Genomic DNA, 19,887 nt, shown 5'->3' with positions numbered 1-19,887 from the left:
AGACCCATATATTGAAATGAGGGTAGACTATGGATTTTTCAATGTCGCTTAGAGATGTGCACAGGTGAAAGAATTGTTGTGATTCGTTTAATTAATATTCAAATTTGGGGTTGTCTGAAATTTGGAAATTGTCGATTCGAATGAAGAAAACTTACCATTGTTCCATTGTGCCATTGTTCCAAAGACTACTACCACCAAGGTCTCAATTTAATAAGCTTTTCAAATTATTTAGTATTGTTCGGAAAAACGTTTCAAATGATTTATCTACAAAAATTCCCAAAGCCCTTAATGGGGAATTCTGTAGATAAATAATTTGGAACGTTTTTCCAACAGTATTGAATCATTTTGGAAGCTTTTTAAATCGAGGCACAAATTTAGGTCGCTGTTTAGCAGATAGCTCTGTAATTTAATATCCTTAAAAATTGTAATCCCACATAAGGGAAATTAGGAAACTAGATAGTTTGGGAACTATCTACTAAACACAGCTGAACGATCTATATTAATAAAAAGGGCTTTTTTTCTCTTAATTTCTTTCATATGTTTAGTAGTTATCTCCCTAAATTGCTATCCTTATGTGGGGGATTGGCATATTTAATGATACCTAATAAGGGAGCTACCTGCTAAACAGAGTCCTAATTTATTATCCTTAAACATGGCAATCCCACATGGGGGTTCCCAAATATGGTACCCTTAAATAAGATAATCCCACATGAAGATACCAATTTAGGGAGCTATCTGCCAAACAGCACTCTAACTTGAAATCCTTGAATATAGTAATCTCACTAAAGGATACCAAACTTGGGAGCTGTTGTGTTTAGTAGACAGTTCCATAATTTGGTATACGTAAATTGACAATCCCACACAAGGTTACCAAATTAGGATGCTATCTACTAAACTTGAATGGTTGTTGCTTAGTAGCTAAGATCCTAATTGGCTATTCTTATGAAATACTTTGTTTCACTTAGTTCCAAGATAGTTCGTTTTCAGGGTGGTTTTGTTTTGTAAAGAATTCAGAGATTCTGCCGCTTGCACATATGTCTGTCTCTGGTTACACAACAGTGTTTCCCTTATTCATGGAAATTATTTTATTGTATATTTAATGTTTCCAAGTATACTGTTGAAGTGGTTGTTGCTATTGTTGGTCCATTAATATTCATAGTGTGATTGGTATGATATTTAAAGGACATTTAGACATATTCCATTACATTTCAGAGTGTAATTGATTGTATCTGTCTTACAGATAGCAGCGAAAGTGACCTGGAGTTATCAACTGTACGTCATCAGCCAGAGGGACTGGAGCAGCTTCAAGCTGTCACCAAGTTTACAAAGAAGGAGCTTCAATCCTTATACAGAGGCTTCAAAAATGTGAGCATCAATGAAATCATAAACCATCATTGTACTGCAGAGATGAAGCTGAGATAGGTATAATTTCACCCTTGATAAGTGGCACTACCTTTTTCTGTAATTGGTGACAGACACCTGCTCTCTGACACTACCTCTTCGTCAAATACATAGATGTCAACCTGCTGTCCTCAATGTAACTGACAGAGTGTCTTCGTATGTACTAAAGCTGGCAGGTGACAGTGATGTAGGTAACATGGCCAATAACACTACTTTTACAAGTGATACTGACATTATTTGACGTAACACTTGCAGCAATACTGCCTTGCTCTCAACCCCATGCACCATATATACAGGTGATAGTCAAAAAATCACAGACCACCAAAACGCTTACATTCTAACACTTTGGTGGCAAAATTAAAGAGCCACAATATTAAAAAAAGGCTCATAGGGTTTAGATCATTGCCCTGTTGTGGTTCAAAATTATAGTTCCCTATACTGCATTATATAGTTGATTTATTGCTGGTTCTGACTGTGTTTTGACTATTCTCCTCTCTCTCTCTTTTTCTCCTCTCTCTTTTTCCTTGTGACTTCGTTTTTATGGCTCTTTAATTTTGCCACCAAAGTGTTAGAATGTAAGCGTTTTGGTGGTCTGTGATGTCATCAACATCATGAAGTTGGTGCACATGTGCAGTGTCATGAAAACGGTTGTAGGTAGTAGGATCAAGGAGCAGCGCCTGTGAAGCAATTCCCATGCTCAGAGCGATATGGAGGAGGGGAAAAAAAGACACGGATATAGTGTTGTGTATTGAGATCTTAAGTGATGGTAAATGAAGGGAAAGGAATTGCACTTACAATTTTCTGGGGACACTGAGACACTAGGGACATTGGCTGGGAGACATGGAGACACTGTGTCCCTAGTGTTTCCATGTCCCAATGTGTCTCCCAATGTCCCTATGTCTCACAGTGTCCCCTAGTGTCTCAGTGTCCCCAAGTGTCTCAGTGTCCCCAAGTTTCTCAGTGTCCCCATGTTTCCCTGATGCCTTTCCACCCCATCAGTTCCCCCCCATCCTTCACTTCCCTGAGCTGTAGTCTGTCTGCAAACTGGGATCTGCTGTCTGAACTCTCTGTGCTGTGTAGCTGCTCCCCGGTGGATCAGTGAGTAGAGAGAGGCAGGGAGGGATATGCTGTAACTTCCTAACCCTGCCTCTCTCCACACACAGTGACCCCCTACTGGCTGGTGCTGGTATTGCAGAGTAATCTCCATTTATACTGAGAAAAATATCTGCATTTGTATTGCCCGTATTACTGCAATACCGGCACAGCCACGCAGCCCCAAATACTGGCTGTGCTGGTAAAATACCAGTCAGGTGCCAAACCCAAGAGTAGTGTGTAAAAAAAAAAAAAGAGTAAAAAAAATGTTTTGTTTTTTTTTTGTTTTTTTTAAATGAGCCTATTCCATGGGCCTGGGCCTGGAGCTGCAGCTCCATCAGCCCCTATGTTAATCCGGCCCTGCCACCAAGGATATCACTCTTCGAGTCCTCCAGTGGGGATGTTAGAGAGAGTAAGAGGAATTATATTATAAATAAAGGATAGGCTTGGAGGCTCCAATAGCATAAATGAGCTATCTTTATTGGAGATAAAAAAAATAGTAACATAAAACAGCTTTAAAAAAAACACTAATGCGTTTCTCCTATAAATCCTCTTTGCAGGAGCAACACGTTGGTGTTTTTTTAAAAATAATTTTATTTTGTATTATCCAGAGAGCACTATTTTGTGTTTTTATCCTTTTTATATATCACCAACCTTTTTATATATCACCAACTATCCTTCACAGGCGCTGCTCCCTGATCCTACTACCTACAACCTTTTTCATGACACTGCACATGTGCACCAACTTCATGACGTTGATGACATCACAAACCACCAAAATGCTTACATTCGAACACTTTGGTGGCAAAATTAAAGAGCCACAATATTTAAAAAGGCTCATAGGGTTTAGATCATTGCCCTGTTGTGGTTCAAACTTATAGTTCCCTATACTGCATTATATAGTTGAGGACCTTGAGGACGATCCACCTCCACATGATTAGGTTCCCAGGCTGTGACCCAGTCTGGCAATACTGGACAGGTACCTTGACAAGAAGTCGCTATCCCTGTATAGCAGTCAATTTTAGATGTCCGGTATCCAATATGTTGGTGTGTGGTGCTATAGTTGTGGTGTCCTTGGATCCCTACGTGCTGAAGAGGAGCAATGATATCTAAGTGAGCAAGGATCCCCGACTAAACCTTTAGCATACTACACAAATGTGTCCACAGGACATGTCTATTCCATATCCTTTAGGAAGATGGTGACATCAGATGGAAGTTTAAATAGGTGGAGCTATCCTTTATTGGTGTACTTGTAGAGAGAAGGAGAAGGCCCCAAAATTATATTTGTATAGAAACTTGGTTGCAGGTGTTAGGGCTTCCTCAGTCATAGAGAGGACAAAAAGTGAAATATCTTGAAAGATCATTACTTCATGATCATTAAGTGGCCAGGCTGGAGAGTAAGTGCCTAATTTGGAGTATGGTTGTAAACACAGCATATAAATTCCCTAGGGGTATATTGGTTGAGAGTGTAATGCTTTGTCAGAGGTTGTCACGACAGATATCGCCTCTTTTTTATGTTCCTTTAAATAAAGTTCCAGCTCTCCACCACTAGAGGCCTCCCTAGCCACTAGTCACCTCAGTCCTCACCTGCCTTGGACTAATTACAGATCCTACAAAAGGCCACACCCGAGAATACCAGTGGCCTTTACATTGAAGTTGGTGATTTTCCTGAATCACTTCATATCCTGGCTCCTGTGAACCTGCTCCAGATTTATCTTCAAACCTGCTCCCAACAATAACCTGCTCCACCCTTACCTATACTTCAAACCAGCCTGCCTCTGTAACCAGCCTTTCTCTGTTACCAGCCTGCCTTTGTTACAAATAAAGAGAGAAAATGAGGCAAGATCACCCCGTAACCAACCGGGCTGATCCCCCTCAAAAACCACCCCAGGAGCGTCTAAGAACTTAACCAAAATAATGAATAAACTTTATTGAAAAAAATAAATTAAAAAGCTAGAAACTCATAAATGAGTAGGTTCTTGATTACTGCAGAGATTGGACTGTAATAGTTTGTATCAATTTCCTAAGAATGTAGCAATCCAACTCATAACAGAGTTGTTAATAATGGAGATACATGAAACAATGTATACTGAGCCATGCAGATAATCACTAAAAAACAACAGAATCAGTATATTGTGCTGCAAAAGTATACCAGAAATCGAAAGGACAGGGAAGAGCATATAGTGGAAAAGATAAAGTGAGAGAGTAACTTCCAACAACCCTTAATATATAGCCCAATGCCCCTCATGCCACAGAAACTGGCCGACCAAAGTCTCATTATAGCACAATAGAGACTGCAAAATAAGTTTGCTAGGGTGATAAAAACAACGATGGCAACATCGGTAAAAGCCTGACGCGCGTTTCGGCGGTCTAACCGCCTTTCTCAAGGGCCAAACAACCCTACCTGGAAATTACAGACATTCTTTATTATTTGCAAGCATCCTGTTTTGTGGCATATTACCTAAATTCTGTTTTGCCTCAAGTTTCATAATCTGTCTAAAATCACTAATAAAGTTCCTGAAGTCAGCCCTGGCATAAGTCTCCTATCTGACCTGCACAAGATCATGACAGTCATATTATAATATCCTTTATGATTATTTGTGTGAGTTCTTTTGTTGTGGAGGTGAACAAAAACACTCACAGGCAGCTGTGTAATGTGAGCTGGAGGAGGGAGAGGTCATATAGGGCACTAAATTAGGGTCTGTGTACGAGCTGAAATAGGTATCTTGGACCACCGTTACACCATGCATCTTAATGCATAATAATGTAATAATTTCAGAACAATATGCAATATCTTTATTATGGAAAAATATATATCAAACAACCCCATCACCCACGATTTCCCCGTCCCCTTATTCAAATCGTTCAAAGGTGCATAGCCCAGAAAAAACTGACTAGTTTAGCCTCAGAAGAAGGCGCGTTCTGTAGCGCCGAAACACGTGTTAGGTAGCAGTAGGAAGGATAGTTTTAGTCTGGTAACCGACCTGTATAGTTTCCTTGGAAGATTAGCTAGTCAGTTTTTTCTGGGCTATGCACCTTTGAACGATTTGAATAAGGGGACGGGGAAATCGTGGGTGATGGGGTTGTTTGATATATATTTTTGTCAGATCTCGTCATTCTCCATGCTGGTTTATCTCTGTGGAGAATTGACCAATAGATCTGAAGTTTTCCCCTCCCATTGTTTGTTCCCGTCCTCCAGCAACAGCAGTGCAGTAGATGGTATACAGATTGTTACATTGTATCCATCGATCTGCTAAACTCTGACTAGCCTTCGAGTACATTGTTGATAAAACCGCTTCTGTCACTATTTTTTGTCACAGGTTTTCCCATGTGTATATATACTTGGTGTTATAAGCAAGCACCACACTGGAACTGTACATAGTGACTACAGGATTGGTTTAACTTCTTCATTTCTACATTATACAATCCCGTGAAGGATTGCTCCTGTGAGACGGAATATACAGGTTGGGGGGATCTGTAGCTGTACTGAGCTTTACATCCTGTGGGCAACACCCCTAGGATATTTATCCCCAATCCAGACACTTATCCTCCTATTTTAAGTTTATTATTATTTTCTTGTGTTTAAAACTCTTCACAAAGGGGTTTTTTTATCCAACAGCCACCATTAAAGGTTACGTTTTATAATTCACTGTACATATGTATAGCTATGCACTAGGGGGCGCCCTACCTCGTTTGACCTACCCAGGTCTACTTCTCAACTAACACATGTATGTGAGGGTCACCCCCTGTCTTGGTCGCCCCCAGACACACACCCAGTTGCTTCCCCTTTTTTTTGGGTATCCAACTACACATAGCAAGAAGACACAAAACGTGGTTAATTCTTATAGAGAAGCACTGAATGTAATGCTTCTCTGTGAAAAGCAATAAATTGGCAGATCAAGGTGATTGCTGCCTATGAAATTTAGGTCTGCTACGATTCTCCATGAGAAGTTTCTGACTGGACCAGGGTTGATGAACGTGAATTGATATGTGCCTTGGAAAACATGCTGGGGCTTGGAGTGGTATTATAGTTATAGTTACATAATATATTGCCGAAATGGACGGCAGGTTAAATAAACTCGGCAAGAAAATAGGTTACTTCGGTACGCAGCACTGCAAGGTACAAAACATCCAGATTCTGTGTCTGGTCTCTATAGACAGTGTGAAAAGTTTAGTCTGTAGATGACTTGGGACTGTGAATGAGGTGAGGTTCTTATTTCAACAGGTGATTGACATAAACACACTGACAATGTTTAAAACCAAGAATCGGGCAGGGTTATTTACTAAACTCAGAATTTTCACAAATGTAATCTAAATTGAAAAAAAACTGCGGGAAAAATATAATCTGGTTTACTATTGGATTTCATTTGTAAGAATTAAGAGTTCTGTGAATAGCCCTGAGAGTGTCTTAGGATGACGTAGCCAAAGCCAAAACCTAGATCTGAGTGAGCATCTGGAATGATTAAAATAATGTTTCTCCATGTGACCAGATTTTATAAGTATTATTAGCTGTTCTGTGATTAGATGTCATCTGCATACTAAATGCCATATAAGAAAGATTCTTATTGTTTTATGTACCGGGCAAGTCTCAATAAACATTTGTTTACAATAACAAAGGGAAAAAATTTTGCCAACCCAAGTACACAGAGCTCAATCCATTTTTTAGAAACATGTTAAAGGGACACTATAGTCACCCGAAGTGGTCTGGGTGCCAGGTCCCCCAGGTTTTAACCCTTCAGATGCAAACATAGCAGTTTTAAAGAAACTGCTATGTTTACATTGCAGGGTTAATCCAACCTCTAGTGGCTGTGTTCCTAACAGCCACTAGAGGTGCATCTGCGACGCTGGGTGTGAAAATTCGCATCCAGCGTGCAGAACGTCCATAGGAAAGCATTGAGAAATGCTTTCCTATGGACTGTTTGAATGCTTGCGCATTCCGCTCCACTCGGGAGCCGACGTCGGAGGAGGCAGGATAGGTCACCAGCGCCGAGGAAGCCCGGCGCTGGATAAAGGTAAGTGGCTGAAGGGGTTTTAACCCCTTCAGCCCAGCGGGAGGAGGACCCTTAGGGTTGGGGGAACCTAAGGGTTATATAGTGTCAGGAAAACGGGTTTGTTTTCCTGACACTATAGTGATCCTTTAAACAACTGCATTCTAGATAAATTGTAATTTTTTCCAAAGGTGTTTCTATGAAGTAATCATTCAGAAAGCTAAATACTTACACAACTAACAAATATTAGTTTTCTTGTTGCTATTTTTTTACACATTCATTGTTTATTCACAGTAATTCTTCTTACTCATTATTTTTGCCTGCTTGATATGCTGATATCTCTCTTTTTTTCCAGGAATGTCCAAGTGGGTTGGTCGATGAAGAAACATTCAAGTTAATTTATTCTCAGTTTTTCCCACAAGGAGGTAAGTAACTGAACAACTTTAACAATCCCTATGCTTTCCAATTATTTTCTATAAAATATTCCACATGTTAAACATCCAGTTAATTCTAATAATAATATATAACAAATGTATTCTTTTTTGCAACTTACGACTTAAGGCTACTTAAATGCCATCCAGGTTTGAGTGGATTGGCTTTCATGAGACCCATGGTCCTTCCAGTCTTCTGGAGAATGCTGAAGTAGACGCCTCCGTTCTGCTTTATCAATAGCAATGTTTGACCCTATTTGGATTGGTTAGGAGAGTTAAACCACCGTAAAAACATGGGGAAACAATTTGACTTAAAGTCGTGAGATGCTGCCTAAAGCCTTTTTAAGCACCATATCCTCTACAATAAGCTATTAAAACCCAGACATTAAATAAATTTAAAAAAAACAAGAGTTGAAAACATAATTAATAAAGGGTTTTGCTGCGTCAGTATGGTCAAAAAGCAAAAGACAATGTGGCTAGCATGTAACAAAATACAAAGTCCTCACTCAGTGGGCACTCAATGATATGGCTTGAAAAGTTTGCACATAATAAATAAAAAACATTTATAGCATACTCACTTTCTTCTGTGTCCCACAACACACACAACTCATTGAGTACAATTTCCAGATTTAAAGTTTCATATACTTTTTCAGAATTAATATTGGCATCCATTTACCACTTTATGTAACATTAAATAGGAGGTAATGACTTCTTTCACAAATAATATTCATTTTAATATGTACATCAAAATACACTTGCGTTAATATATTTTAACATGGTATGTACAACACAAGAGCTATTGGAGGAACACCACAGTCACCCAGACCACGTCATGTTAATGATGTGGTCTGGGTGAAGTGTATCTGTCCCCTTAATCCTGCAATGTAAAACATTGCAGTTTTTGAGATACTGCAATGAGGGTTCAGTCTAGACATGTGCAATTCGTTTCGGGCCAAATATGAATTCAGACGAATTTCGGGCAATTCGGACATTCGGGTACTTCCGAATAGCCGAAGTGCCGAATTGCCGAAGTGCTGAATTACCGAGGCCCCGTAGTTCTGAAATTACCGAATTTCCGAAGTGCCGAAGTTCCGAAGTGCTAAAGTACCGAAGTTCCGAAGTTGCCAAAGTTCCGAAGCACAGTATTGCCTAAGTACTAATATACTTATCCAGTGGAAGAAGAAGAATGTTACATTGTATACAATTTTAAATAAAAAGTATACAAACATAGCCAGGATTCACCTGTAAGCATTTGCAACACTTACAACAATCAAGTAACATACATTCATATAAAATGTAAGTTACTTGGCCAGTCAAAGTAATGACAGGAATGAATAAGTAGATAACTACCTAATTCCCACGGTATTAGGGAGCTATCCACTAAAAGTTGGTCTTTCAGCCAAATTTACTAATACTAAGTAAAGATTACTTAGTATTAGTAAATTATGCCCCTACTCGCTATACCGCGAGTAGGGGCATGTCTATTAAACAGTGAGCAGCCTGTGGCTGCTCACTGTTAAAAAAAAAGTCCCCCCTCTCCCTCCTAACCTGAAGGGGGGACCTATTGCCCCCCCTGGCCCCCACCTCTGAACGGTGGGTGGGGGCCCTAAAGTAAACTAATGGGGGGGACCTAATGTCCTCCCCCTGGCCCCCACCCCTGAGCGGTAGGTGGGGGCCCTAAATACTAATGGGGGAGACCTAATGTCCTCCCCCTGCCCCCACCCCTGAGCGGTGGGTGGGGGCCCTAAATTAGAATGAGGGGGGAGATGTCCTCTCCCCTGGCCCCCACCCCTGAGCGGTGGGTGGGGGCCCTAAAATACTAATTAGGGGGGGACCTAATGTCCTTCCCCCTGGCCCCCACCCCTGAGCGGTGGGTGGGGGCCCTAAAATACTAATTAGGGGGGGCCTAATGTCCTCCCCCCTGGCCCCCACCCCTGAGCGGTGGGTGCGGGCCCTAAAAAACTAATTAGGGGGGGACCTAAAGTCCTCCCCCCTTCCCCCCACCCCTGAGCGGTGGGTGGGGGCCCTAAAATACTAATTAGGGGGGGACCTAATGTCCTCCCCCCTGGCCCCTGCCCCTGAGCGGTGGGTGGGGGCCCTAAAAAACTAATTAGGGGGGGACCTAATGTCCTCCACCCTGGCCCCCACCCCTGAGCGGCGGGTGGGGGCCCTAAAATACTAATTAGGGGGGGACCTAATTTCCTCCCCCCTGGCCCCCACCCCTGAGCGGTGGGTGGGGGCCCTAAATTAGAATGAGGGGGGAGGACCTAATATCCTCCCCCCTGGCCCCCACCCCTAAGCGGTGGGTGGGGGCCCTAAAATACTAATTAGGGGGGGACCTAATGTCCTCCCCCCTGGCCCCCACCCTTGAGCGGTGGGTGGGGGCCCTAAAATATTAATTAGGGGGGGACCTAATGTCCTCCCCCCTGGCCCCCACCCCTGAGCGGTGGGTGGGGGCCCTAAATAATAAAAATAACCGCCCCTCCCCTGGTGACTAGGGGTCCCCAAACCCCTAGTCACCCCCCTCCCCAAAAAAATTAACCCCTACCTACCCCCCTCACCCTAAAAATAATGAGAGTGGACCATTTAATTAAGTACCTGAAAAAAAAAAAACATTTGATGTTTTCTTTCCTCTAAAATCCAAAAAAGGGCAAATAAAAAGCCATAATAACCGACGCACAAAAAAACCCCCAAAAAAACGAGCGCCCCCAAAAATAATCCCCGCCCTGCAATTAGGCTCAGTATAGCGAGTTGGGGCGCAATTTACTAATACTAAGTAATTTTTACTGCATTTCTGAAGTGTCGAAGTCCCGAATTTCGGAATGCCGAACCGAAACGAAAAATTTTCCCATGCATATGCCTAGTTTAGTCTTCCTCTAGTGAATGTTAGTACAAATGAGGAGGAGAGGTGACCAGTGCTGAGAGAGCTTTGGAGATGGAGATATCTTTTATTTAATACATTTTAATGGCATTGGGGGGAGGCTACACACCTTGAAAGCAGTAGGGAGAAGGACACTATACAGAATATGATTACTAATGCTATAGTCTTCATTTTTAGTCATAAAAGTATAAATAGGTGCATTTTATTTCAGAAAAAAACCGACATGTTCAAGATCGCAATTCAGCTAGCCACGATGTTCCTGATGAATTCTGACATCTTATCAAATACTGTCACAGCCTAATCTCAGTCCTATTTTTCTGGGAATAGCTGTATTATGAGTTAGTATAATTATTTTAGCATTGTAAAATATTGCATGATTCTAGATCATGGAAAAAAGTTTATAGGGACAATCTAAGCACCAAATCAACTTAATCAAAATAAAGTGGTTTCGGTGTACTAAAAGCTGCATTTAAAAAAAAAAAAAAAAAAAGGGGGGGGGGATGGCACACTCTGACTGTTAATGAACACTACAACAACAAAAAATGTAAATAAAATAAATATATTTATTTTTAAGAAAATAAAAAAGAGAGCTTAATTCATGTGAAATTAACAAAGTAAGTATTTACATAAGCAAGAGATAACTAAGCTATCCAGAAATGCTGGTAGTGAAAAATTGGAATTAATTTTTTTTTTTTACTTTTAATAAGATGTAATAAAAAATCCCTTAAACTCAATCACAACAACAACAAAAAACTACACACATCAGTTAATCATGTGTATTAACATAAATTGCAGTCAGGAGACCTAAATGAAAGAAAGGTGTCTATGGTTGGTATGGAACTGTATAATTAAGTTTAGTCAAAAGTATACAGCATCATGTTTGTGTAATACATCCAATCAACCCTTGAAGGGTAACTAAAGTATCAATGTAAAGAGAATAGGTAGCTGACCTCATATATAGGATGAAGAGCTGTCTGACCAGCGAAACGCGCATCAAGGCTCAGTTTACTCTTTAGCCTTGGCAGTGTAATAGTTTAATGGAGATGTTTAGCCAATATCGTTAGATAGCAATCCTCTTGCAGCAATATATTTTGTCTTGAAATGTTTGCCGGTTAAGGAATGGGAGCCTTCTCTTAGTTTTTAGATACTTTAGTTTGCAGTAGTTATATACCTGCAATTTAGATGCCCACGAAGGCACAGTTTAGATCAGTTACATTTACCCATAGGCGTGCGCAGCCTATTGCATTAGGGTGTGCACCCTAAAGCACAAGCACACGCTGCGTATATATATGTATGTATATATATATACATATACACACACACACGCACATATACACACACACACATACATTGCTGTGTGTGTGCTGTGTGAGGGTGCTGGTAGTGTGCTATGTGGGTGAGGGTGTTTGTGTGTTTGTTTGCGCTTGTGAGGGTGCTGTTAATGTACTGTGTGTGAGGGTGCTGTTTGTGTGTGTGTGTGCGCTTGTGAGGGTGCTGTTAATGTACTGTGTGTGAGGGTGCTGTTTGTGTGTGAGGGTACTGGTAGTGTGCTGTGTGTGTGTTTGTTAGGGTCCTGTTATTGTGCTGTGTGAGGGTGCTGTGTGAATGTGTGATGGTGCTGTGTGTGTGTGAGGGTGCTGTTTGCGTGCTGTGTGTGTGTGTGAGGGTGCTGTGTGTTTGTGAGGGTACTGTTAGTGTGCTGTGTGTGAGGGTGCTGTGTGTGTGTTTGTGAGGGTGCTATGTGTGTGGGTGATGTATGTGTGTGGGTGCTGTATGTGTGTTGTATTTGTGAGGATGCTGTGTGTGTGTGGGTGCTGTATGTGTGTGGGTGATGTGTGTGCTGTATGTTTGGGGTATTTGTGGGGGTGGAGGTGGGGGCAGATTAGTTAATAAATATCCCCCCTCCCTTCTTACCTTATGTAGGTCTCACTCCATACGCGTGCCGTGGGGATTAGGGTGTGCCCAGGCACACCACATGTGCACGCCTATGCATTTACCTCTTTAGTTTAGGTACCCTAAAGGGAGTGTCTAGTTAGCAGCTTCATATTAAATTATCAGACCTATATATTAGGTCACAGCAGCTACCTAGTCTCTTTACAGCCATACTTATAGGAACACTATAGTGTCAGGAATACAAATGTGTATGCCTGACACTATAGGTCTGAACAACAGTTTAGGCCCCTGGCAATCCCTTAACCTTCGGTTAAAAAGGTGATTTACTCACCTTTTTTCAGCACCACACAGGTCCGGTCGTGGTTGGCAGCGCCCATGCTCCACTGGCTTGGCGGAGATCAATCTTGATGATTTTCACTGAAAAGGCATATGTGTGCCTTTTTCTTTGTTTTATGTTACATGGGTTTAGGGCATATTTATTTTTAATGTTAGAATGTTACTGTACATAAAGTAAAGTAACGTACCGCAATATATATGGCTGTTTATTTTTGATGTACCTCCACCCAATCTTCCTTCCACTATGACTCACTTTCTCATGAGTCCCAGAATTCTAGGCAGGTATTATAGTTCTTTAACCTGTTATAGGCTCCTTTTCCACCCTGAGGAACTATGGGAAGATTATTATTGTGGTAGTGTAATGTAGTATAATTTCACAGTGAGTGGAGTGACTAACTCTGACACTCATGTTGATTTGCAAAAATAGAAAACCTGTTGTAAGAAGAAAATTGTATGAATAGTTAAGGTAAAATTATGAAATCAATAGTTTGGAGACCCCTGTAAACCATTTCTTGTGGTTTATGACTTCCTCCAGCACATCTGTACAGTTCTACCTTACATATCCTCTATGTGATCTATATATAAATGGAGTAGCAGGGCTCAAGGTCGACAGTCAGATTCTCCTACTGCAGTTATATCAGAAGCTAATCAGAAAAAAAAGCAAAACAAAATTTCTAGGCACTACTAAATGCTGCATGCTGGACTCTGAAGTTAAACATAACATTTATTGATCCATTTGGAATAACAGTGGACTCCAGACAGCCCTGTGATGCTTACAAGTGTTTCTGCATACAATTATTCATAGACTTCATGGTCTTTACTTGACGGCTACCGAAAATGCATTTTGGGATTGAGCCCCGTGTTCTATGAGATGCACATCTTACAGCACTAGCATATTTATAGCTTGAATCTACATAACAAAATTAAACCAGACCTATTAGAGGCATCAGCATATTAAATGAGGCACATAACATTGTGAATTTTCTTTTTTTTTCTTTATATTGTCTCTTGAGAAATGTACGATTGCTGGTGCCAAAATGTTGGGGGTCTTGTAGTACAGTCTTGTAATATCTGCTGAAGACTTACGTCTTATCTTCTGTCCGTACTCCCAACTCTGATGCTTGCCTTCAAGATTTCTCGAGGGCTGCACCGTTCCTGTGGAACTCGCTTCCCTCCTCCGTTAGATGCTCACCCAGTCTCCACTCCTTAAGAAAATCGTTAAAAACCCACTTTTTCATAAAAGCGTATCAATTAAACTGTTAATAGCTCCCAACTGATTCCTCTTCTGCAACTGTCACTAGTCTAATACTATCCTTACCTTTTTGTGTCATTTTACCCCACTCCCTCTAGCATGTAAGCTCATTGAGCAGGGCCCTCAACCCCTCTGTTCCTGTGTGTCCAACTTGTCTGGTTACAACTACATGTCTGTTCATCCACCCATTGCAAAGCGCTGCGGAATTTGATGGCGCTCTATAAATATCATAATAATAATAATACTAAATGCGTTTAGCACTTTGAGGCTTTATCTTCTCATTCCTTTTTTTTTTTTTGTGTAGTTGATTATTTATAGCCTCTATCACTGATAGATTGTAGTATTGTATTGTTTTGTTTTTTTCTATATTTTTGATTGTATAATAAAGTTATTTTATTTTGTTTGCATCCTTTTGTATATAGATAGATGGTAATTTGGCATGACAGGGATGCCACTTTAGGATAGCACCCGTATAAGATTTATTCTGACAACCTTTACCAATTTTTAACTATTAGAAAAATGTTTCTTTAACATATACATTTTAAAGGGACACTATAGTCACCAGAACAACTACAGCTTATTGAATTTGTTCTGGTTAGTAGAATTATTACCTGCAGGCTTTTTGCTGTAAACACTGTCTTTTCCGAGAAAATGCAGTGTTTACATTACAGCCTAGTGATAACGTCACTGGCCACTCCTCAGATGGCTGTTAGAGATCCTTCCTGGGTCATGGCTGCCTAAAATGCATCCAAACATTGAGTGTCTCCTCCCTCTGCATGCAGACACTGAACTTTCCTCATAGAGATTTGCTGATTGGCCAGGGCTGTGTTTGAATCATGCTGGCTCTGCCCCTGATCTGCCTCCTTGTCAGTCTCAGCCAATCCTTTGAAGAAGTACTGTGACTGGATCAGACTGCTTGTTTTTTTCTGAGTCAAACAGCATGCAGAGCTACATCTTCTGGCTTGAATACAGTAATATTTTGTTATATTTATGGAGGCATGAGGGGCCCAGGGGGGGCTAGATGGTTGTTTTAACACTATTGGGTCAGGAATACATGTTTGTGTTCCTGACCCTATAGTGATTCTTTAAATAAATGGTCAGATTTGACTGGAATAAGCTATTTTGTGAGTGATTTCTGTGTGCCCATTCCCATGCAATACTCATTTTGTATTGTGCTATCTGTATTACTTGATCTAAAATAAAAGTTTTTTTTAAATAAAAATGGGCACATTTAGTAAACACAAAATCAGAATATAATTGCACACTTCCTGTTCTTTCAGATGCCACGATGTACGCACACTTTCTCTTCAACGCCTTTGACATGGACAGAGTTGGGGCCATTCGGTTTGAGGTAACAGCAGTCTTTTGACAGTAGAAGACTCACCGTGGGTATTGTAGACAGTGTAACATATATTGTATGCATATATAATGGGAAATTGGCTATTTTTGTTACGTAATAATACACACTGGATTATTCACTAAAGTGAGAATTAAAAGTGAATTTCAAATTTGAGGCTAAAGTAGAAAAATTTGGTAGCACAAATGACTTAGAGAATGTTTCCAGTTTAGCTAATTTGGTCTTAAATTTGAACTGAAATTCACATTGAATTCTCTCTTGGAGGAACACTTTGGGCACCATAGCAATTAAGTTGTTATGTTGCCAGGATGTTCCTGATGGTTTCTTACCACAAGGGGTCAAACCATTCAAGAAATTTCTTGCCAGAATAAGTTAACTGTTCAGTTCCACGCCTGCAGTGCAATTGATGTTTCTAGTTTGGCTGTTAATTTATATGCTAAATTACTGATGAATTTGAATAAAAATCTAATTTCAATGTAATGTAGTACCTAAAATTGTCAATTTAGGTATGCTGGAACAATACACGATATTAGAAAGTACCTATAAATCCAAAGATATATTCCCAAGGCAGTGTAGGGACACCTCGGCTCTTGCACACATTTTGTGTTGGCAAAACCTGCTAATGGGTGAACTTCTAACAAACCTCGGCTTGCCTGTACTGACATCTCATTGAAAATACATGAGAAGATGTGTGTTAGGTACTATCTCCCAGGACTTTCCGTAGACCTTTTGTACTCTCAGGCTGAAGATAAAAAAGAAGTTTAGAATTGTAACGAAGACGGAGAAATAATGGGAAGAATAAGTCCTTCTCCTTCTCTTCCCAGAGCATTCATGTAAACATACATGGGATATGGTCTTTCCTTTGAAACTTCAAAGACCCAACAAGTGACAGTTTTACTTAAAATAACTGAAAATGACCTACACTACGGCTGAGTACATCCGTGTACAATCTCCCGACATCCAAGCATAGAAGAAGTTATGGTGATTATAACTCCCAACCCCCAAACATGAGCCAAGACTTCATGAAGGGGTAAAGCAATCTGTTTTAATGGTTGCCACACTGGCCATTTATGCAAGTCCCCATGCAAGGGTGACACCCACATGGACCTTGTTAGGGACAGGGACACAAAGTGTGATACTCCCAATACAACCATACAATCCCTCCTCTCTGCCTGGGAGATAATTGAGTCAGATACTGCATTAACCCAATTAGCTCCAGGCAGAAAAAACACATTTTTATAAAAAACCCAAAACACATAAAATCCCTGATAGCCCTGATCTGGGTGACCAACATATCCCAAAATCACCCAGACTTTTTTTTGACTGACCGCACGCATGATTTCATGCCCAAAACAGTTCCAGAGAATCAGGCTGTGCGGCCGGTCTATTTCGAAGATTCAAAATAACGTTTGAATTACCGAACTAAGCAGTTTGTGGATATAGTCATTGTATGACTCTTGTTCGTGTGTTTCTTTTTACCGAACGCCGTTCGACTCCCGTTCGAATAGCCAAACCTCCATGGAAGGTAACGTTTTAGCAGTGTTCCTGCCGTCGAGTGTCCGATTTGAGTTCCGTGAACTCGACGACCAAACACCGTTCATTATACTTGCGGCTTAAGATGGCCGCCTCCAAGTATGGCCATACAAGTATACAAAGGCACACACAAAATAGGGATTTTGTCACAATTTATTTTTGCTTTTTCTTTAAAAGCTTCCTAATCCTACATGAATTGCTGTATTAGAAGAACTGCACAGTAATAGTTATAAACCAATGAAGAATGTGCATGATTGAGCTCACAATTCTGTGTCTTCTTTCTGTGTATTTCAGGACTTTGTGGTGGGCCTGTCTATCCTTCTGCGAGGAACTGTCCATGAAAAGTTAAAATGGGCTTTCAATCTGTATGATATTAATAAGGATGGATATATCACTAAGGAGGTATGAAAATTGACTTGTAGCTTTATACTTTGGTTAAATCTGCCCTAAATTCCCAAACTTGACTTAAACCTAATATATTTTGCCAGATAATATCAATGTCACTTTCAGTCAGAATAGAAGTAATCTAACATTTAGTAGCTGAATGGTAGGAGGACCATAAAAGATCATGAGGTAAATTTGTAGCCGTATGTGGTTATCTGCTGATTACTCCACTTTTACAACTTTCACTTGAATCTTTCTGAATTTTGTTCATTCAGTTATTATTACAGCTTGCTGCAATTGATTTCTGCTAGCATCCCTTTTTTACTCATCCACATTTATTCTTTTATATTCGCTACATCAAACAATCTCCTTCTGCTGTGCCTCAAACTATGTGCTTGCCTAGCCTTAACTGCTCTGTCTCAAACTCCCCTTTATAGGAAACAGTGGCGGAACTACTGCCAGTGCGGCTGCACTTGGGAACGCATGCTGAGGGGACCCATAGGGTGGACCATGCACTTAGGGCCACCCAATGAGCAAGTGTCTTAAGGGGCGTAGTCGTGTGCTGTGGCCCTTTAATATATATATATATATATATATATATGATCTAAGTATATTTTATTTGTAACTGTAATTTATTTTATTTTTAACCTAAGGGGTTAAGAGGGGAGGAGAGGGGCAGAGACAGTGTCAGCCAGTGATTTCACATCACTGGCTGACACACAGGATCAGTGATCACAGTGACTGGCTGTCACTGTGATCACCTCCTGCAGATCGCGGTAATTGGCCACAGGGTGAGTGCCTGGGTGGCCAGGCATGCCCCCCACCACGATCTGCAGGGGGATCCTGCCTGCAGTTACTATTGGCTGACACATAGTAACTCTGATCGCAGTGACAGGCTGTCTCTGCGATCAGATCACAGAGACATCCTGTCACTGCGATCACGCTGAGCAGATCGCAGTCCCTGACCGCAGGGGACTGCCTGGGGGGCCAGGCATGTCCCCCGACTGCGATCTGCAGCGGAAAATGCAGCGGCTCCATGTGTCAACCGATTTTAAAAAATCGGCTGACACATGGTAAATACCGATCGCAGCCTGTCACTGCGATCAGAGTCTGCAGTCCGCGGTCACTGGGAACAGGGGGGGCTGCCTGAGGGGGGCCCGCCCGAGAACTGCAGCGGGGTAATGCCGCCGGCAACGTGCGGCAAGGTCGCCCAGGACGTTCTATGCCATCCTGTGGCGTTTAGAGCCACCCCCCTAAAACGTCCTGCGTCCTTAAGGGGTTCATGTTTTAATTATGTATTTTATTTTATATTATTATGTCTTATGTTATAAGTGGACTATAAGGACATTACACTTGTTAGCCGTTTTGCTCAATGACAATAAGAAGGAATGCAGACTGAGTATCCTCATGAAGTTACCACCTCCTTAGTAATTAAAATAGACTCTGCGTTCCAGCTGTCAACGCTGCGTTCCAACCACGTTTTGTTACGGAAATTACGTCAGAGCCCCGGTTACATAATTGCTGAAGTAGAATTACCGGAAGATTGGACACAGATGCACAGCACATTAAGAAATGTAAAAGGGGGGCGGGGCTGGACCACCGAGCTGGACGGTCGCAAGCATGAGAAGCTCCTGCAACATTTAACTAAAGAAAGCAAAATACTACCAAAATAACATGCCTTCACACTCGAAAATAGACTGACAGCAAGGGTGCCCAAAACAGAGGGACCACTGGATCCAGGGAGAGGCTGGCCTATCGGGCTTCAGTCCCCTGGAGGAGAAACTTCCATTGCCCCAACAGAGGCCTTCTCTGGCGGTGAGTGGGGCAGACGGCCGCTGCCACACTATCCTGGAACAAAGCTCCCAGCCAGCGGTGCCAATCCGAGTGGACCCAGCCCTGTTCCCCCCCCTTTGGACCGGTGAGGGTGATCCCGGTCCACACCCTGCGGCCCTGGCCGAACTGCCTCTGGCGGGGCCGGGGGCCCGACATCTGCGTCTAAGATGGCGGGCGCCATGTGTGCGGGGGAAGAGGGGGAGACCAGCTCCCTCCCCACACTCACAGCGGTCACCGTGGCTCCCACACTCCGATCGTGCCATACAGGAAAGCGGGACATCACTCACATACCCCCATAGCCATACCAACCAACCTCGACAGCGGCTGCAGTGAGGGGATGGCACAACACCGCACGGCAAACGATCCCGCCCGAAAACACAGAGCCTGCAGCCAAGCGAGAAATGCCGGCGCACCAGCCAACCTCCTCCTCCCAAGGACCGGAAAGCCTGTGCAGCCGACATCAAGCCCCCTACTATTGCTGACACCAGCCTCCAGATATAACCATG

The 19,887-nt window shown here is 41.8% G+C and overlaps 1 protein-coding gene across 2 annotated transcripts in view; it reads left to right on the top strand.

The window, feature by feature from the left end:
* KCNIP3 (potassium voltage-gated channel interacting protein 3) overlaps positions 1–19,887 on the top strand; it is a 156,708-nt gene that overhangs the window by 122,749 nt on the left and 14,072 nt on the right. For both annotated transcript variants that reach the window (XM_063445569.1, XM_063445570.1), the window contains 4 exons: positions 1,241–1,365; positions 7,837–7,906; positions 15,555–15,625; positions 17,459–17,566. In XM_063445569.1, coding sequence (XP_063301639.1) covers positions 1,241–1,365; positions 7,837–7,906; positions 15,555–15,625; positions 17,459–17,566 — 374 coding nt within the window. The remainder of the gene's footprint in view (positions 1–1,240; positions 1,366–7,836; positions 7,907–15,554; positions 15,626–17,458; positions 17,567–19,887) is intronic.

Source organism: Pelobates fuscus, chromosome 3 (genome assembly GCF_036172605.1).
Source record: "Pelobates fuscus isolate aPelFus1 chromosome 3, aPelFus1.pri, whole genome shotgun sequence".
NCBI lineage: Eukaryota > Metazoa > Chordata > Amphibia > Anura > Pelobatidae > Pelobates > Pelobates fuscus.
The sequence above is the reverse complement of the archived record's forward strand: the minus strand, read 5'-3'. Positions and strand labels throughout refer to the sequence as shown.